Source organism: Mauremys reevesii, linkage group 3 (assembly GCF_016161935.1).
Source record: "Mauremys reevesii isolate NIE-2019 linkage group 3, ASM1616193v1, whole genome shotgun sequence".
In the NCBI taxonomy this organism is placed as follows: Eukaryota; Metazoa; Chordata; order Testudines; family Geoemydidae; genus Mauremys; species Mauremys reevesii.
In genome coordinates this window covers 185,376,488-185,397,913 of record NC_052625.1, presented here as the reverse complement: position 1 = coordinate 185,397,913, position 21,426 = coordinate 185,376,488, and the positions used below count along the sequence as shown (strand labels likewise).

The following is a 21,426-nucleotide window of genomic DNA, read 5'->3' as shown; positions in this document are numbered from 1 at the left end:
TCCTGTTCTGTGTCATGATTTGATAGTCTGTAGCACACAACAACTACTACCCCATCTTGTGCTTTATCTGTTAGGACATTGATCTATAAGTATTCAAGACCATTTTCTTCTGAGTTGTCCATGACTTGGAAACAGGTAATGCCATTTTTGCTGTAGAGTACTACTCACTCTCCCCATTTGCTCCTTCCTAAATAGGTTATGACCATTGATTTTAACATTCCAGTTGTGCAAATAAACCCCCCAGGTTTCATTAATACCAACTAGATTGAATTTATGCTCCTAAATAAGCAATTCCAATTCCTCTTTTTTTGTTACCATGGCATTAGTGTGTAGGCAATTCAGTAATTTCTTCTCTTCGTTTCCTTTGGTTCCTTAATTAATCAACATCCTGATTTTTGTGCTAACTTATTGCTTATCTCTTCCCTCTTTTTATCCTCCCCTTTTGCTACTAGTTTAACCCCCCTCTTGACTACTCTAGCCATCCTAGTGTAGTCAGAGATTGGTTTACCCTCTACTGAGGTGAGGACAAATCTTCCACAAAATCAAAGCCCAACACCACTTACCTAGCCAGCGATTCACTTCCAGAATCTTCTGCCTCCTGTATTCCTTTGCTCAAAGGACAGGAAGGATTTCAGAAAAGATTGCTTGGATATTTTTGTTCTTCATCACACTTCCGAGTTTCCTGAAGTCATCTTCTGTCTGCGAGAGATCTCACAACACAGTGTCAGTAGTGCCAGTATGAACCATTACCAGTGGATCCTTGCCCATAGATTTCAGAAGCCTATCCAGTCTTAGAGTGACATCTTGTGTCCTGACTCTGGGAAGGCAGCTCAGTGTCCTTTTGTCTGCCTGTCCCTTGCCAGATGTTCTTTTGAATCTTCTGAGTATTGACTCTGAAGACTCAGAGCAATGGAGAATCTAGGTTTGGACTGCTTGCTAATTCTAAAAATCTGTTCCAGACTGACAGATTGAGAGACTTTTTCTGTAATTTATCTGCTCATAACAGAAAATCTGTTGGTCCGGATTATTTCCCTTCCTTGTAAATGTGAGTTTTATAGAGTTAGAAGCGTTTGAAATTTACCTAATGGCGCTTGTAATACAGTTATTGGGGGAGCCTTTGGATAGCAAATCTCAACCAGTGAGGTACCTCTGTGTATTGTTGTACACAGTCAATCCAATAGTCAGTTCTAGACTAAATAACTTCTTGTTATGAGAACACAAATGTAGAGGTAAAATTGAAATTGTTATTCAACAGTCAAGCATCTCACACAATACTGATATGTATGGGCTATTTCTCTCCTGTCTGCAGTTTCCGGAGGCAGTTTAAAGTGGTAGCACAGCCGGTTCTAGCATGCCCCCTTCGCTGGCTAGCCGTCAGATCTTTTGCTTTCATTACAGTAGTCACGTGGCTAATTGCTTTGCTCCTGACTCCTCTTTGACAGGCTTTATTGTTTTTAGGTGGGGGTAGGGGGCAGTAGTAAGCAGCTGTCCTTTGTTGTCATTCTCTCTCTCTCTCCCCTGGATTGGATCTTGAGCAGTGTGTTGGTCTCAGCCACACTGAGCCAGTGCTGCAGCACTCACTGCAAGACTGCTGTCCCCCCCAACCCCAAGGTACGGCAGAGCAGCTGCATCATCACTAAGCTAAATTCAAGCAGTGTTCTATCTGAGACAGCTTTTGCAGGCTCTTTGGAGGGCAAATTGTGCCCTGCCTGTTCTCAGCTAGCCTACTCTTGTACTGCTAGAGCACAGGGCTGTTAATCAGAAAGGCATGTTGGGTCTCTTAATGTCCCCAAAAGCTGCAACTCCAACACAGAAAAGCCCAATCAGGAGACCCAGACAGAGTGGAGAAAGAGATTCCAAGAATGAGGAGAACTTCAGCAAGCCCATGGTGTAAATCCCAGGGCAGCACAGGACTGTAAAGAAGCGAGGGAGGGGACTTTTAGGGGCCTCGTGGTCACCCTGCCCAAGTCCTAAAATGAGTTTTCTGTTCCCTGGGGAGAGAAGCGGGGCTTTTATCTAGTTCCCCCTCTTCCTAGTTCCAACTGGGGAACTTGGGAATGAGACCCCATCTCCTAGGCAGAGGCATTGGGACCTTAAAGTGGGAGGGAAATGAGGGAGACATGTCCAGAGGGCACAAGGCTCTGCATTCAGCAAACTGCAAGAGACCATGCTCTGGCCACTGTTGGGCAGCAACATCCACAAAGCAGGACAAAAAAAAATCCCCAAAACACTAAAGAGGGCAAGGAAAGGTACAAAGTCCTCTGACTCAGGCAGCTCCTCCTCTGCAGAGGTTCTATTTCTAAGCAGGACATGGGAAAAATAAAGCCAAGAACTTCATCCCAAGACGTTCAGAACCATGTGCAGAAAGTTTATACCCACAGTCCAGATCCAACCTGAATAGGAACACTAGGACATACCTAAAAACAAATCCTTGCCTTCCAAATCCTCACTGGAGGAAGCAATTCCCCTGTATCCATCCTTTGAGGATGTGATTCGAGAAGGATGGGAAACCTCAGACAAGGGGGAACATACGAACAAGCATGCACCTAAAATACTATAAATGTCAAGGGCCCCAAAAGTGTCATTCTGATATTCCAAAGGTCCGTGCTGCAGTGACATTACTAGCAAAAGATACGGTGATACCATCAGAAGGGGATTTCTTTCCCAAAGATCCAGACAACAGAAAGGTGGAAGCTAGCCTTAGAAGGGACTTTAAAGCTTCCTCGTCCTCTCTTAGAGCATCCTTGGCAGCTACAAGAGTTACAGTATCCTGCCTGAAGGACCTGAAGAACGGAGACCACTCATACTTCTGGCCTGCTATTAAGAAAATTTTCCTAGAAACAGCCTTCATGGAAGGTGCCTCAGTGGAGGTAATGAGATTTTCAGCAAGGGCCATGGAATCCAGGTCAGTAGCCAGATACAGTGTATGGCTTCTTCTCTGGAACGAAACAAATCCCATGTTCATCTAAATTAAAAGTCTCTCTCTCCTATTTGGGGAAAAATTGGATAAGATAGTGGCAGAAAGCGCTGCCAAACTGAAACAGTTCCTTCCCATGCAATCCTCTGAACAGTGATTATAAACCCGTCAAGAGACAGGAATGCTCCTTTCATCCATCCTCACAAAAGTACCAGAGGAAAGACAACAGACATATCGGGGAAAACCCTGGAACCAGGGCTTGGGTGGAAAATCCAAAGGAAGTCCCACTGCCTGTAAGACCCCACTATGACAAGGAACAAACGCGTGTCTGCCTAGATCCTATTTCTCAGAAGAATGGTACATATCAACCACAGGCAAGTGGGAGAAGGGGGTAGTGAGTTACAGATAAGTCTGTTGTACTAAAGGCCTCTCACCCCATCCCTTCACCCAATCCCCAGCAGCCCCATCTAATATAAACTGGTGTTGAATGAAATTTTGCATCCCCTGAATGTAGGAGTAGTAGGAGTTCCTTCAGGAGCAAGGTTCTCAGGTTTCTAGTCTATTTTCTTCATTGTCCAGAGTGCACTGGGGTAGGAGGAGTCAGAGCCATGTTGGACCTCAGTGGCTCAACAAATAGATGAAGAAAATGAGTTTCCAGATGGAGACCCTAGCTTCAACAGTGGCATCCCTGTCCCAGTGGGACTTTCTCACTTCTGTGAGCCTAGAAGATGGAGATCTCCACATTCCCATATGCTCATGCCATCGCAGACTGTAGACAGTTGCATATGGTATGGCTTACTATGAGTACCAAACTCTTCTAGTTGGTCTCTCATCAGCCCTCACAGTATTTACCAAGATGCTTGTGGTTGTAACAGCCAGACTCAGGTTTCAGAGCACTCATCTGTATCCCTTCTCGGATAACATCTTGATCAGAGCTCCGACGCAAGCTGCAGAACATAATGCCACAGTTTGGACTCTGGATCTTCTCCAAGTGCATGGCTTTGTGATAAACACCAGTAAAAATGTTGATTCCCCCCCAACAAAGATAATTCAGCTAGAAGTGGAAATGGACTCTTCTGCAGCAAAGGTCTACCCATCACTGGATGTATTCCAGGAGATCCAGTTTGTGGTATCTATACTGGTCAAGTGTATAAGGCCAACCATAACACATTGTCTCCAAATATTGGGTCTCTTGATATCATGTATAGAGATCACCCCATGGACAGGGTCTCTTTATCAGGGGTCTCCAGGCCTTTGTACTGAAAGTATGGAAGCATTATCTGGAACACATGCAGGATCAGGTCCTAAACTAGGTACTGGATTCTGTAAGATGATGGGCAATCCCAGAGAATTTCCACAGGGGTCTTCTCATATGCCTTCTAGACCCACAGGAACTCTCAACCAATGCCAGCCTGATAGGATGGGGCGCACACATCTGAGCCACAGAACAGCACAAGATGCCTCAGACTCCTGAGTAAGGAACCTGAGAGTCAATCTAGCTCTGCTAATGTTCCAGAGCTGTCTAGAAGGCGACCATATTCTGATCCAATTGGACAGTACAAACTTGTATGGCCTATCTCAACAACCAGGGAGAGAAAGGAGTTCAACTTTACAAAAAATATCAGTATTGGAATGGGCATATAGGACCCTTCCTGCTGTAAGAGTGATACAAGTAAAAGGAGAACTGAACCAAAAGATGGACTGGCTCAGCAGACAGTCATCAACTTAGAATGGTGCCTAAATCAGAAAGTTTTCATTCTGATGTTGCAGACGTTTGGCCTCACTTCAGTTAACCTGTTTACCAATCACAAGAACCCAAAGCAGGGTTCTTCACCAGAAGAATACTTCACCAGGGAAACAGATCCAGTGTCCATGGGGACAGATGCTCTTTCACATAGATGTGGCCACAAGGCGTGCTATATTCATTCATGCCCTTTCCACATCTAGGAAAGGTGATCCAGGAGATAAAATGAGAAGGTACAAAGGTGACAATGCCAACTTCGCAACAGCAAAGGAGACCATGTTTCGCCAATCTGATAGAATTGAAATTGGGACCACCATTGTAGCTATTAGTGAGAACACAGACATCCTTCACCAAAGCCCATTCTTCCAACCATACCCAGACCATCTATAAAACTGATAGTCTGGGTATTAGAGGGAAGTGTTGGTCTATCATTCAAAGTGATCAGAACTCTGCTGTCCTCCAGAAGAGCTTCCACATTAAAGGCTTACTCCTCCATCTGGATTAGGTTGCATGGTATCAAGAATGCCAAGGATCCTAGTACTGTTGTTCAGGACGTTCTTGAAGAGAAGGGACCTCAGCCCAGCACCGGAGTACTTCAGGTGTCAGCCATAAGTAGCATACTATTTCACCCTTTTGAGCCACTGACATAAATATCTGCCTTCTGTCTGTCCTTCAGAACCTGTTTTGTGGTGGCCATGATGTCTGCTAGACAAGTTTCTGAACTGATAGCTTATCCATGCAGGAGCCCCACTGTGGATTCCACAATGACCAAGTGGTGGTAAGAATTCCAGAATTGTTCTTGCCTAAGGTGAATTCATCTTTCCATGCCTCACAAGAGATCATCCTTACTTCATTCGGTCCAAAGCCACAGCACCAGGGTATAAAGCTGCAATAGATGTTCGAAGAGCACTAAAAATCTATGTCAAGGGCACAGAATGAACAAGAAGGTTGGGCTCCTTGTTTGTCTTTCATCTGAAGTGCCAAGGGCTTGGAGTTTCCAAACTATCCCTGGTTAGATGGATCAAGCTCTGTATTTTAGAGGCATATATGGCATGAGAGGGGCTCCTATTCCAGATGGAATCAAGGCACATTCCACAAGATCTGTGGCAACCTCATGGGCCAAAAGAGTTGTGCTTCCACCACAGAGATCTGCAGGACAGCAACATAGTCTCAGGCTAATACTTTTTAGGCACTATAAAGTGGACTTTCTGTCCTCAGCAGAGACCTCCTGTGGTGAGAAGGTGCTGCAGGTGGTGGTCCACTAATAGTATTGCCGTTTAAGCAATCAACAATGCTGTTCCCTGTCCCATTTTTTTTTCTCCATCCATCCCTACTTCTGTTCACTGCTGGCTACTTCCTCTGTATATCAGAATTGTGGGAGACACGGGGCTACAGAATGATACATTTCTTACCTGATAATTCCTTTCTGCTAGCAATATTTCCCACAATTCTACCCTCCTTGGATGTCTTAATAGCCAAGGGACAACATTTTATTTTGATAGTTACCTTTGTAGACTGTATCCTGCCATACACAATTAATTGGCTAGCACTGAAGTTATTGTTACTAATCACATTCTGAGTTTTTACTTTGAAACGACTCATCTGGCGGCAAACCAGAGAAGGGGGCCTGTCTAGCATAAGATATGCTACAGCTTTGTACTGGAAACTGAAGACAGGAGGGGAATAGACCATATATATCAGAATGGAAGGGAAGTAGAAGAGAGGGAAATAGCCCATACATATCGGAATTGTATGAGACACTGCTAGCAGAAAAGAAAGTACAGTAAAAGCTCTTTTATCCGGCATTTTACCAACTGGCAAGCTCTATAAACCGACATTTCTGATCTGCACTGAAAGTCTGGTTTATAGTGTGGTTGGTGCAGGGCAGGCAGGGGGCTGGGGTGTGGGAGGGGTTTGGGTGCCGGATGGCGGGAGGGTGCTCACCTCAGGTGGCTCCCCATCCCTGCTATTACTGGAGAGGCACAGCCAGGTGGCTCTGCAAGCACGCTGCCTCTGTTCCCCCTCCCCAAGCGCTGACTCCATGGCTCTCGTCCCAGCCTTTTGGCTGGGAACCGAGCCAATGGGAGCTGCGGGGGGCAGTGCCTGCAGATGGGGGCAGCGTGCCTGCTTGCAGAGGTGCCTGGCCACACCTCCACCAGGAGCAGCAGGGAAGAAGAGCTGCCAGAGATGAGCGCGCCCGCCCCCCCCCCGACCAAAATTTCCTCCCAGAGCATGCCCCACAGCCCCTGCCATCCCCCCCCAACCCCTCCGTCTGAATTAACTGGCATTTTTAATTTACCGGCACTCCCGTTTTCCCAGCATGCTGGTTAAAAAAAGCTTTTATTGTGTCAACTAAGAATTTTACTGTTCCTTTTCTTCCCCAACAAACAATAATCTTTCTTTTAACAGTGATTTTCCCTTTCCCTGTGAAAATTCAGCTTATGTGCCCACACACTGTTAGTTTTAGAGTGATTGTGAGCATATGTGTGTTTTTTGTTTTCTGAAAAGAGAGTTTTGGTTGTCAGCCTGATTTTAAATTAAACATCAAGAATTTGCTTGGGTCCTAACAGCATCTTTGGAGTTTAACTAGATATTTATGAAAATCTTTTTGCTGATAAAACAGGCAGCTTATTGAAGCAAAGGACAAATATCAGGATGCAGAAGGTAAAGTGAAGAATTTGAAGAAGTTTATTAAATTGCTGGATCAAATAATGACACAGAGATACAAAATGTATCAACAATTCAGAAGGTGAGTGTGATCTTCATTGTAGGGCTAGGGGTTTAAATACCTGTGATGGGGCAGATTAAAAATATTTGTCATAAAATTCTATCGATTGGGGAAATTTAGGCATTTCCCAGGGCCACTCAGAAGAAATTTCTATATTCAACTTACACTTAATTCTGTACACTTCCTGTGTTTCTCCAAGATGTGTTGTCCACATAGATTCTAGAACCTGCGCTCCTTCCCTGCTTCTATGAAGACCTACTTCTCTGGAATTCTGTATTGTGAGGGAACTAAGGGACAGATGGGTCTGCTCTGTCCTTTATTCCCTGGGGTGAGAGCATTTAGTATGCAGGTGCGGCCCCACCAGACTCTGCTGGCTGAAATAATCTGATATTTTGCACGTGGGGTGCATGCACACCAAGAATGGAATTCATGTGAACAACACATCTCAAAGAACCACACTTACTGGTAAATAACTGTTCTTTCTTGAAGTAATTGTGGTGTGGAGCTTTTGTAGAGCGGGGAGATAATATATTTAACAAAAAAGCTGTAGATCCTTCCGCTTTCTGCCTTTCCAGTGGCTTTTGGGTATTGGCTGTAGAGCAGGGGTTGGCAACCTTTCAGAAGCGGTGTGCCGAGTCTTCATTTATTCACTCTAATTTAAGGTTTCGCGTGCCGGTAATACATTTTAATGTTTTTTAGAAGGTCTCTATAAGTCTATATATTATATAACTAAACTAGTATTGTATTGTAAAATAAACAAGGTTTTCAAAATGTTTAAGACACGTCATTTAAAATTAAAATAAAATGTTGATCTTACGCTGCTGGCCCGCTCAGCCTGCTGCTGGTCTGGGGTTCTGTTCACCTGGGCCGGCAGCGGGCTGAGCGAGGCCTGCGGCCGGGACACTGGCCGGCAAGGGTCCATCAGCCAGAACCCCAGACCAGCAGGGCCGGCAGCCAGGACCCAGAGGGCTGGGGGCGGGCTGCAGTCAAAGCTGGGGGCTGGAGATGTCAGGGCAGAGGAAGGGCTAAGTATGGGTGGGGGTGCCAGAGTCAGGGCTAGGGTTGTGGGGGGCGGGATGAAGGAGTCAAGCAGAGGGCTGGGTGTGTATGAGGGAGGTACAGGGCTCAGGGCAGAGGCCTGGGGAGTGTGCGGGGCTCAGGGCAGAGGACATGGGGTGTGTGTGTGTGTGTGTGTTGAGGGGGGGGGGTCAGGGCTCAGCGGAGAGAGCTGGATGACTGCCCCCCTAAGAACTCCCAACCCCGCTGCTCCTTGTCCCCTGACTGCTCCCAACTGCCCACCAGGACCCCACCCCCTATCTAAGCCTCCCTGTCCCCGGACTGGACCCTACCCCCTACCTGTCCCCGGACTGCCCCGACCCTTATCCACACCCCCATCCCCAAACTGACCCCCAGGACTCCCATGCCCCATCCAACCGCTCCCCACCCCCTGACAGGACCCCCAGAACTCCCAACCCATCCAACCCCCACTCCTCGCTTGCCCCAACAACTCTCCACACCCCTGCCTCCTGACAGGACCCCCAGAACTCCCAACTCATACAACCCCCCCAGCTCCTTGTCCCCGGACCACCCCCTCCAGAGACCCCTCACCCTAACTGCCCCTCCTTTCTCCCGGTCCCCTGACTGCCCTGACCCCTATCCAGCCCCTGCCCCCGCACAAACCCCAGGACTCCCATGTCCCATCGAAACCCTCTGCTCCCTGACTGCCCCCTCCAGAGACCCCGCCCCTAGCCACCCCCCCCCGCATCCAACCCACTCTGCTCCCTGTCCCCTGACTGCCTCCACCCCTTATCCAACCCCCCCAGCCCTGGGCCCTTTACCTTGAGGCTCCACGCAGAGCCAGACACGCTGCCCCGTGGGAGAGCACAGCCCCGCCCCTCAGAGCGCTGCGCGCGGCGGCAGAGCTCTGGGTGAGCAGGGAACGTGTCTGCCTCCCCACGGAGCCAAATGCTGCCCCGCGGGAGTGCGCAGAGCGGCATGGCTCCAGGGGAGGGGGGAGCGTTTCTGCCTCCCCGTGGAGCCAGACGCTGCCCTCGGGAGCGCACAGCCCCAACCCCCAAAGCTCTGCGCGCGGCGACAGGGTTCCAAGGGAGGGGAGAAGGCGGGGGAGGGGGCCGGCAGCTTGCTGCGCTCGGCCCGGTGCTCCGGCCTGGGAGCGTAGACCCCGCGGCTTGCCGTGCCGGGAGAGTGGGGCCATTTTGCTCACCCCGTGCGCACGTCTATGCTTCTGCTCCCTTTCCCCGCGGGCAGAGTGGAGGGCAGAGGAGAACGGCCCGGGCTGGGCAGGATTTTTAATGGCACGCTGGAGTCCGGACAGGCTCCAGCGTGCCATTAAAAATTGGCTCGCATGCTGTCTTTGGCACGCATGCCATAGGTTGCCGACCCCTGCTGTAGAGTAACAAGTTAGCTGCAATATATAACTAAAGTTTAAATTATTGCTTTTAAAAAAATAGCTTAAGATGCTGTGCAGTAAATACCTACTTGGTGTGTTTTGTGGGGTCTAAGGAAGTGGATCTAACTTTTCTAATATATGTTATGATCGAGCCATTGAGACATCACAGCTAAGACTGCATTCTGTTGTGCTCTTAACATGGGAGTTCAACCTCAAAGACAGTGCATCTGTCCTAATTTTTAGTATATAATTTCTGACTAAAGCTTGCATTTTCTGAAGATTTTCAAGAAAATCAGTTAATTTTGTCCCCAAAATAAATTCACATTCTCAATCTTCTGCTTCAAAATGACAAATTACAGAAAGTCAAAAAATGTAAATTTTTGGGTTTGTTGGGCTCTCTGCGGTTGTTAAAATATTTTGTAAATTAACAGTAACAAAAAAAATTAGTGGTCTTTGTCATAATTGAATCCTTCTGCACAACAGTTAGCCAGGGGACATGAAGATTTATAATTCTCACGTAGCTGCTGGTTTCTCAAAGAAAGGACCTCTTCTGACCCACTTATGGCTGAACAGTTTTCACGATGACCAGGATCCTCTGTGCAATAGCTGTTGGTTTATTGAAAACTAGGAGCTCCATAAAACTGCTGCAGCCTCTTTGATAAAGCAGTTGATACTGCATCAAGGATCTTGTTCTTTGTGAAATCATTCAGCCAGCACAGGAGCCCCTGGGCTTCATGAAAGCAACCACTACCAATCTCAAAGATCCTGTTCTTTGCTAAACTGTTCAGCTGGCTTCAGAGTTCCTCTCCTGAACCAACAGGAGAGTTTCACAGAAAACAGGATCTATGATAAAGCTACAGTAACTTTGACAAATACTAGGCTCTTCATTAGAGTGCCTTTCTGGCTCAGGAGCAGATATTGTTGTTAATAAAAGTAGCCATTGCTGCATTGGAGAGCCTTTCTTAATCTAAAAAAGTGGAAAATTAATACACAAAAACACTGTGGTGTGTGAGAGTTAAGGTTGTAGATTTTACATCCAATGCAAAACCACTAAAGCAAGCAAGGAAAAGTTAAAGCCTCTAACAGTTCGTACTTTCTACTCCTCTATCCACACTTCACAACTAAAATAACCGCCTTACCACACAAAGCATTACAACTTCAACTGTGCCGCAATAGAAGTGCTAACATTCCAACAAACCCTTCTCCAAACATTGATTGAATGTGTTTTTTTCCCCCCAGAACTGTGAAGAATAGATAGTAGTGGGGGTGTAAGTCTGGGAAGTTGGTGCTAGATGGCTCCTATCCATACTAAAGTAAAATTAAATTGTTGAGTGTTTTAGTAATGAGATGTATGTGTGTCTGGGTAGAGGAGTATGTACTTTTAAATGGTTTGATTAATTTCCTTGCTTTTGTGGTTCTGTTAGGTATGTTATATATGCAACATTAACACACAGAACAAAGGTATTGTTGTATGTATTATATTATTAAAATGAAACAGTAATTTAATGTTGATTAAGATTCCACTCGTTCATTTTTGTTGTGGGATCTTTGACTCTAAATCTGTTCACCTTTTTATGTATATTATTTTTAAAGATCACTGATTTGGTGTTTATTTGCATAATTTATCCAAAAAGGTGCCTTACTTTACGATGCAAGTTCTATTTTGACTTCTTATTATGTCAGCGATCTTACTCTGGAAAAATGAGTTTTGACCACAAGAATGAAACACTTTCAATAACAGTAAGTCACTTTGTATTTTCTTTATTAATACCTTACCAAAAGTTATGTTTGATGTTAAACTTTGGAATTTTTAACCCTTAAAAAATTCTGTTTGGGTACCTTTTTGTATTTCAGTTACTTGGCATTTACTAATGCAGGTTTTTGCATGAAAACAAAGTATCTGGTTTCTGTCAACTTACTTTACTATTTTCTGTTCTCCATCTGAAGTCATATAGTATAATCTTCTGACATTTACAGTTAGTGTGAATTGATTATCCTGTAAGAGGATGCAGGTGCAGAAAAAAACAAGATGAGCTGTTACAGGAATAGATACCTAAATGTAAATTTAAAATGTGAAGATGTAGTAAATGTATAATTGGTCAGCATTGTTTCAGACTTGCATTCTAACTTTTCAAACCATGATTAGGAAAATGAAAACAAGAGAAATCATGGTCTATTACGGTAGTGTCCAGTAAATTCTACCTGATATTTGCAATTAGTAATTTGTCATTTGATGTTATCCCACCTTAGTGTGGTTAGTTTCTCTAACTAGACTTGCACAATTTTTCAGACCTTTTAACAGTTGAAGACCAATTATATTTCTTTTTAAAAAAGGATATAAATTACTTGTGATCAAAATGTTTTTCTCTAGATAGGAGAAATATGGGGTAAGTTACAAAACTTGCATAGCATTTCAGATTCTTGCAACATACAACACTATCTTTAACCAGAACACAAAAAAGGCAGTTCATTATTTCTGCTGCTTAGATGCATCAAGTCCCTCTCTTGGGTTCCTCTTGGTTTGATTTCTGTCCTGTTGACATATTGTGTAGAGTGATTCAACACCTCTATTTGTCTTGAAAGGTTAAAAGGGAAGAAACACATTATGAAATACACTTTGTTTAAAAAATTTACCAGCAAACACATTGTATGTTTACCAGTGTATTTTGTTACAATATCTTTAATTAAAACAACTTTTTTATTTTTTTCAAGCACTTCAGAATAAAAAAAATATAGATACCACAAGGTGTCACTGTAATCCAAGGAACAAAGAACTGTTTACCCTATTTCATGTATTCATACAGAGGGGCTATCCCTTGTTAAAACACCAGTAGTGATATAGTTAGCTGCAGTTCTAGCATCATTGGTGTTTGACAGAAACATAACTACACTAGGTGATGAGTTTAACACTTATAAAAATAAAGAATTAAAGACGTCATAGGCTGAGTTATTGGTTTAAATTAAACCTGTTCCATTTTTATTTGGGCAAAGCAGTGGGACAGTTGACTTGCAACTAACCCTTACAAAATTGTGTATGATTGAACTATTTTAGTTTCAGATACATATACACTGAAATATACAAACTTACTGTGTTGCTAAATATATATATTTTCATTTTCATGTTAATGTTTAATATTTGTAAACTTAAATCTTGTATGAAAAGATTACAGTTGTGCTTCTTATGCAAGTATCCATCATGATCTACTAATGAAATGAATGTCTTAACTTAATTCAAGGTCCAGCCTGGAGATATAAACAAGGCTGCTCTAAATGACATGAGATCTCTGTCAGGAGGTGAACGTTCTTTCTCAACAGTTTGTTTCATTCTTTCTCTGTGGTCCATTGCTGAATCTCCTTTCAGATGCTTGGATGAATTTGATGTCTTCATGGTAAGTATAAATTTAAACTACATCTTCCAGTTTTGCTGTATAAACTACCAAAGTAATTAAGTGGAGATCATTGGAAAGTTGAAAGACTATGGTAGAACCTACTAACATTTTTCCTCTAGAATGCTAATTAGAGAATACATTAACTTTACTCTCTGGTTTTCTAAGTTGGTAACCAGAAATATGGCGTTTGTCTGTGTAAATAAGTCTGACTACTTTAAAATATAAGTTGAATTTGTGAGATAACTCAGAAATATAACTTCCACATAACTTGCTCTTCTGGATCTTAACATTTTCCCCAGTCCATAACTGTCTGTCTGCATAACATCACTGAGTTTCCTCAGAGATCTGCTAAGAAAACTCTGGTCCTAGCTCATGCCCTCACTTCATCAGTGTACAGTTTTGCCTTCACTGTTAGAACAAGCAGTTTAGCTCAGTGTTGCTTCTTGGAAACACGGGGTAGGTTTACATCCCTCTCCATGCTTATACACCAGAGTTCTTCCAAAGCTATTGAAACACAGATGAATTAGTATCAAAATATCAATACAAACTCATATCTTCTAACTCGATTTATAAAGAATTTATATAGGAAAACCCTGTACAGCACCTTCCTATCAAAGAATGCCTCTGTGGAGATCAGGCAGTCCGCTTTGTAGTGTGTGTTCAACTTGTCAGTGGAGAACCAAGTGGTTGCCTTTCATATTTTCTCTGTTATAGCTGATGACCTCTCTGACCAGGATATGATCATGGATTATGTTGAGGATGGGCATTTATGGCTTCAGGACCTTGCATGATAGATGCATTGGTTATATCCTAAATCTGGACAGGGAGGATACAGATACTCTGCAGTGTATGCATCTCAAACATAAATGCCACCTTCCTACCTGATTTGGGGGTTTTGTGATATAATTCAGCTCTTCTTTGAACATTGTTAATTATGCCAGAGTCTGTCTTTGGACTCTTGAGAGTCCTAAAAACAAACAAACAAATCTAGAAAATTCCAGTGAGAAACTTTGAGAGAACTTTAAGGTTGCACTGTGAAGTGATCAGGACAGCAATAGGTAACACCACCACTGTGCATGTGCATTACAATACAGTCTTTAATTTCATGGTCATATTCTGGTTTTCAAATACAATATACATGCACATTTTTCTGCAACTTTGTATCATTCATTTGTGTAATTGACAGCAAGAAGGCAGGTCTTTGTAGGAGTCTGTGCTTTGTTCAGTGTGCATGTTGTATATAAGTGACTACCAAGCACTCTTAAGTGTATGCAGAGTGGTGCATGATAGCATAAGGTGCTATGCATGTATCCAAAGTAGTAGAAAAAGGTCTGATGTATTAAGATATAGTAGGTTAGTGTGTAGTTGAAGGCTGTATCATAGTACACAGATGCAAAGGGATAGTGCTAATGACATGTGCACAGCCTCTGTACACTTCCTAAATTTTAGTGTTTGACTGTAACCTTAATATTCTCTTAATGTAGATTTTTTTTTGGATGGAATTTCAATGTACGTGTTTTAGTTAATTAGATAATTTGTGTTAGCAAAATATCTCCAAACTTAATTTAGTTTTTGCAGGTGGTTATATTAATAGTTTCTCTGTACAGTAATGCAAGACAATAAACATATATTATAAACACCAATAACTGGTCAATCCTCTGTTCTTAGGACATGGTTAATAGAAGAATTGCAATGGACATGATGCTCAAGATGGCAGATTCTCAACGTCATCGACAATTTATTTTGCTCACCCCACAGAGCATGAGGTAATCATTTTTCCTTAAACTTCCTAGTTCAAAAAGTGCACTAGAAATGTTAAATAGATATGTAAGAAAGAAGGCAATAGACGTTTTTCACAGTATATATGCCTAGGATATCCACATCCAAAGCATTCTTAAATGGCCACCATGATGATTTGGGGATTTTAAATAGTATTTGTTCACTTCCCTACTCCACTGTCCTTCAACAATTTCAAGCTTCAGGATACTATGGTCGCTCTTTTTAGGGTACATCTTCACTATGAAATAGGGTGTGATTCCCAGGTCACATAGATATACACTAGCTCTCATTTGAACCAGTGCACTAAAAATAGCAGTGTAGCATGGGTAGCGGCAGCAGTGACACTGTGCTAGCTGCCCCGAGTGCAAACCCTGCTTGAACCCCATGGGTATGTAGCTGGAGCTGCCAGTCTGGGCTGGTGCTGCCTGTGCTACTACAGCTACACTACTGCTTTAGCATGCAAGCTCAGATGAGAGCCAGCACTAGTATGTCTACACAAGCTGGGAATCAGACCCCAAGCTTATAGTGTAGATGTTGCCTTAGTATCTTCACTACACTAGCTCTCTGAACCATTTCCTGTGTTACTTAAAATTAATTCAAAGTAAGCTCTCCTCTGTATGTTCCAGAACAAACTATTCCAAGGAGTAATTTGCTTAAGATATCAAACTTTCTGCAAACTGTTTTACTGTTACAGTAAACCATTTTATCTGGAGTAATTGTTCTCTGTTATTCTCTCTCATTATTTTACTATATTTTGTTGCTTATCTCTTGCAACATGCTGAGTTGTTGAGTCATTCAGAAGCTGTTAATACACCCCTACTATTAATAATATTATGGACTGGATTTTGTAGCTACACATATTCTGTCCTTAGAAATTTTCATTTGATAGCCAATGCAATTGTAGTATTCCTGCACCTTGGTGACCAGGTTTCTTCCCTATATTTACTCCTGGGGAATTCTGCGCCACTGTGCAATGCAGAAAGTAATGTGCACACAGAATTTCCTTTTCTCCACAGAAATGGGCTGCAGTGCTGCTAGCCGCCAATAGGGGCTGCTGGACCCGGCAGAGGCCAACTCGCACATAGAAGATACTGCCGAGGGGAGGGTGCTAGAGGGGTCATGGCAGCTGCAGTTCCCATCTAGCTCTGAGGGAAGGAGAGGGCATCACACAGGATGTGTAAGCCTGGCACTGAGCATCAGGCTGTTTCTCCATCTGGATCCCTAGGCTCTGGAGTAGGGAGAGGGGTGTCTGAGCAAGGGGGGGGGGCGTGGCTGGGCTCTAGGGGAGAGGAACTGAGGATATCTGGGCAAGGGGGGGGCAGGGCTGAGCTTGGGGGATGAGGATAAGTGGGGGGGCACAGCTGGGCTCCAGGAGGGTAAGGGGGTATGGGTATCTGGGCCCGGGGGGGCCTGTGGCTGGGCTCTGGGGGGGAAGAGTTATGGGTGTCCGGCCCTCTGGCTGGGCTCTGAGGGGAGACGGGCCAGAGAAACAGGAGCTGGGTTGTCATAGGAGTTTCATTAACTCTCTACTCCTGGGGGGAAATTTGTGTGTCTGTATTGTTATAGACATACTTGCTGACAGTATTTTGAAATAAATTACCAAAATAATTGAAACTGGTGTGATCATGTAGTTTTATCTTGACAAATACAATTTGCAGAATTTTAAAATATTGTGCGCAGAATTTTTAATATTGTGGTGCAGAATGCCCCCCAGGAGTACTATATAGTTTGATGGCGAGGAATTACTGATTATTTTTGTGCTATGGTATCTCAGAAATGCTGTTATGTCTAAGTGAGTCGACGGGTTTGCTTTTCAGTGATCTGTTTCCATGCATCCTTATGTAAAATTGTTTAGGAAAGAGTGGCTGTTGTATCTACACCTCTGAGAGTCTGTAGGTTTGAGCTTGATTCTCATTAAACAGCTAAAAGTCCCTTTTGAGTTTTCTATTAGAGCACCCCCCTGGCTTCAGTCAGATCAATCAGGAGGGTAGATTGGTTACAAGCCCCTCCTCATTTGGTGCTTACTAGCCACACTGTTGCCAATAAAGATGTCTGCTCCTTATGTTCATGAACCATGAGGACCTGGTTTTGTGCCTGGCTCTTTTGCAAAGACCCAAGAGACATCTCCCCATAATCTATGCAGCTATGTGAGGTGAGGTACAATATGTCCCTGAAGATGAGGATAGGATACTTGGGTAACTGGAAAACTAATGATTACATATATACTGGACATGGTTATTTAAAAAAAAAATCCTACTTCAGGAAATGGAGAAATAGATATGATACAAAATACAAATGATGCCAGTCTTAGTGTCTGTCGCTCTGAATAACGTGAGCAGAAATAAATGTTACATAGCTTAGAAAAAACAGGGAATGTGTTTATCACAAGAATGTGCCTGAGGTGGAACAAAGAGCAAGTTTGCTGTAGATGTATCATAGCTATTCTATCAAGCATTTAGGTTTTTTGTTTGTTTGTTTTGTTTTTTAAAAGGCATTTAAGATTTAAGAGCACAATTAAAGTCCCCACAAACCCAGCTCAAGATAATTTAGTGTAAAGTCAACCTGGTAATGTTATAACCCCGGAATAGGAAATACGGTAGTGTATATCTAAAAGGATAACTTAACCTAATCAAACTAGGTAGCTATAAGAAAAATGATGACATACCAGGGAAGGTTTGGTTGGTTTGTGGTTTTTTTCCATAAATACAGGGGACTCTTTTTTCCTTGCATAATCAATATTTAGAATAAGTAAAATCACATCATAAAAAGTCAAAGTTAGTATTAATAAGGGTATTAATGCTAATAACTTTTTTTGAATATGGAATGTGAACTCTCAAGAAGTCACCAGAAGATATGATGGAATTAAAGCCTTTACATTGAAATTTATGTTTTATAAATGTCTTGATATTAATTTAGGAGCAGAATAGAATTATATTCTGTCATAATATTTAAAAAAAAGTAAATACCTTTCTGAATCACTTATGAAGCTATATTTAGTTAGAAATTCACCATTTGATTGTATTATTCTAGGTACACCTCTACCTCGATATATAACGCAACCCGATATAACACGGGTTCGCATACAACCCGTAAAACTCTGACACGCTGCTCTGAGCAGCGTGTTAAGGGGGTCGGGGCCGAGGGTTTGGATAAGGGGCAGAGGGTCTCGGGGGCAGTCAGGGGCTCCCCTACCCCAGGGTCTAGGAGGCAGGAGCTGTAGGGGGGCAATTTTGGGGGCCCTGAAGTTCTAGAGTGGCCCAGGGCATTAGCGGGGGACCAGGAGCAGCCCGCTCTGCTTCCCTCGCCCCGGCGCCAGCTGTGTCGCTCGGGGAAGGAGGCTTGGGGGAAGGGATCCCCCCCCCGCACTCGCTGGCAGCGGGAAGTGGTGCAACGCAGCTGGGAGGTGGCAGAGTGGAAAGGGCTGGGGCCTCATCGCTCCGCTTCCTGCCGCTGCAGATTAGTGCGGGGGGTGTCCTTTCCCCAACCTCCCCACACTCACCGGCAGCGGGAAGCGGAGCGCCGTGGCTGGGAAGTGGCAGAGTTGAACGGGCTGGGGCCATGTTGCTCCGCTTCCCATTGCTGCAGGTGAGTGCAGAGGGCGTCCTTTCCCCAACCTCCCCGCACTCATCGGCAGTGGGAAGCGGAGCGGCCCGGCCCCAGCCTGCTCCACTCCACCAGCTCCCAGCCGCGGGCACTCCTGCACTCAGCTGCGGCGGAAAGCGGACCTTTCCCCAACCCTCCTCAGCAACACGTCTGGGGTCAGGGCAAGAAAAGCGAAGCGGGCTGGGTCCATGTCGCTCCACTTCCCACCACAGATGAGTGCTGGGGGGGTGGGCGTCCTTTCCCCAACCACCCCACGCTCACTCACAGAGGGAAGCGGAGCAGCCCTGCCCCAGCCCGCTCTACTCCGCCAGCTCCCAGCAGCAGCGCTCCGCTTCCCACCTCAGGTGAGTACGGGGGGACATTCTTTCCTCAACCTCCCCACCCTCACCAGTGGTGGGAAGCGGAGCGCCGCGGCTGGGAGGTGGTGGAGTGGAGCAGGCTGGGGCCATGTTGCTCCGCTTCCCACGGCTGCTGGTGAGTGCCTGTCAGGGGGTGAGGGGTGTGGATAGGGGTCGGAGCAGTCAGGGAGCAGGGGGGTTGGGTAGGGGGTAGGGTCCTGGGGGTGATTAGGGATGGGGGTCTCTGCAAGGGGTGGTCAGGGAACAAGGAATGGGGGGTCCAAATCAAGTTCCATATAATGCGGTCTCACCTACAACGTGGTGAGATTTTTTGTCTCCCAAGGACCGTGTTATATTGGGATAGAGGTGTAAATGGTTTCATACATTTAAGTGAAGTATTGTGAAGTCTGATTTCATATTTTGTTAAAGTGTATGCATTTAATTGCAGTTTTAATATGGAAGAACACTAATATAATGGAAACAAAAGTACAAAAAAAGTACAGTTAAGCTATTTTGTTGGAACAGCCCCTAGCCCACAATTTAAAGCCTGGATGCTGCATACACATGTGTGCATAACTGCACTTAAGTTGAGTTGTGTGAGTGTGTGTTTGCAGCATCAGGATCTAAGGTAAATGTAAACTTTAAGGGCTGTTTGAGCACTAATTTTATTTCTCTTGGAGTTTGTGCTTTTAGTTTAAAACTCCATTTGTATAATTTATACAGTCTAGATTTTAAAATTTTGGGGCCGGAATAAAAATGGTATTTGTTGCATAAAATACAGAGTTCATAGCTCAAGGTAAAGGCCATGGGTTACCGTTCTGGACATATTGAAATCTGTGGAAACTTGGCTATTCACTTCAGTAGGGCCAGAATTTCACTCCATTTTGCTGGTTCATATGATCAAAGAAAAATTGCTGTCATATAAGGCAAACAGGTAATGGATAGTCAAATTGGCAGAAACATTAACTCATTCACAAGGGCCATTATTTAAATTGTGTGTTTTGTTTCTAGTTCCCTACCCACAAGTGGCCTTATTCGGATCCTCCGAATGCAAGATCCTGAAAGAGGACAAACAACACTGAATTTTCAACGTAGACATCAAGAAGAGGAAGAAGACTAAAATTAATAAATACCTTTGACACATTACCATGCTGTCCCTAATGTTCAGGTTTTTATAGTAGAAATGTATATAATTTGTATGTCTGTAAGATTATTAAGGGCTTGTTTACACACATGGTGCAGCAGTGTGCACTGTAGGGTAGGATTTCTAAAGCATACCAGCGTGTTGCACACTAATTGGTCTGTATATACACTGCTGGTGCGCACTAAAATTTCCTTAGTGCATTTCACTCCACAGCCTGTGTAGACAAACCCATGCTTCCTTATTATTGCAGGTTAAGAGAATTCAATTGAAGGATATTTCTAATACAAGAAAGAGTTCCTTTATTTTTTATAGAGAAATAATTTGTGTAATGAAAATGTAAATGAAGTGTGTAATTTTAGTAAAACTACAACTTAGTTTAAAAAAAAAAATCCAGTTTGGTTCACTGGAAAAAATTAAATGAAAATGTTCATTTCGATTAACTTTTTTTTTAAACTGCCAACTACTGGAGATTAAAACATAAAATATACTCTTTTGGCTCTTCTGAAAAATGTAAATATATTTTGTATAATTATGCTGGAGAAAAATCATTTAAAAAAAAAAACCTTTAAAAACTGATATAAGTAGTAATGTGTTTACACACACACACACACACACACAAGTCCAAGTTCACTTAAATTCTACTAGGTTTATAATTTTCAACACTGTTCAAGAAGGTTTTAAAATGTAACGTAAAATATACTAAATTTTCAAGACTGGATTTTGCTGTTCAGTGTATCCAGAACAGGATCATTTTGCTATCAGGCAGTATCTGTGATTTGTTTTGATTATATTAACTGTGTTTACATATTTAGCTGTGGAAATATCATCTACAATATTCTGCCTTGATACATTTAAGAACAGAACCACTTATAAATGAAAGTGTAACAATAGGTTCTTCTTCAAGTGCTTGTTCATGTCAATTCCAATTGGGTGTGTGCGCGTGAGCAGTTTTCCCCTAGCAGTATTGGTTGGGTCGGTCTGGGCACCCCCTGGTGTGACACCATCATGGCACTCAATATAGGACCTTACCAACCTGCCACCTCCTCAGTTCCTTCTTACTGCCAGTGACAGTTAGCTGGAACTTCCCCTTGCTCTTGTTGTGACCGTGACCACGCTGTGGGACTTTTGTGTAGCTCGTTTGATACACCTGCAAGCATTGGACCCCAGGAGTACAGAACAAGTTGGTGGACAGTCTCAGCATGTCTTTTCATGGGCACATGTGGTCCCTATGCCCAGATGTCACAAACTCCATATTCAAACGTTGGAACTTTCCCCAGATGGACCTGTTCACCATGTGATGCAACTGGAAATGCCAACAGTTAGATATATCTCCATATATTATATTATCTCATAGAGCTGGAAGGGACCCTGAAA

At 43.6% G+C, this 21,426-nt stretch overlaps 1 protein-coding gene across 3 annotated transcripts in view; it reads left to right on the top strand.

The window, feature by feature from the left end:
- SMC6 (structural maintenance of chromosomes 6) overlaps positions 1 to 20,054 on the top strand; it is an 84,806-nt gene extending 64,752 nt beyond the window's left edge. For all 3 annotated transcript variants that reach the window (XM_039530353.1, XM_039530352.1, XM_039530354.1), the window contains 5 exons: positions 7,285 to 7,410; positions 11,434 to 11,539; positions 13,036 to 13,188; positions 14,857 to 14,954; positions 19,920 to 20,054. In XM_039530353.1, coding sequence (XP_039386287.1) covers positions 7,285 to 7,410; positions 11,434 to 11,539; positions 13,036 to 13,188; positions 14,857 to 14,954; positions 19,920 to 20,028 — 592 coding nt within the window. In that variant the 3' untranslated portion in view covers positions 20,029 to 20,054. The remainder of the gene's footprint in view (positions 1 to 7,284; positions 7,411 to 11,433; positions 11,540 to 13,035; positions 13,189 to 14,856; positions 14,955 to 19,919) is intronic.
- The last annotated feature ends 1,372 nt before the right edge of the window (positions 20,055 to 21,426 follow it).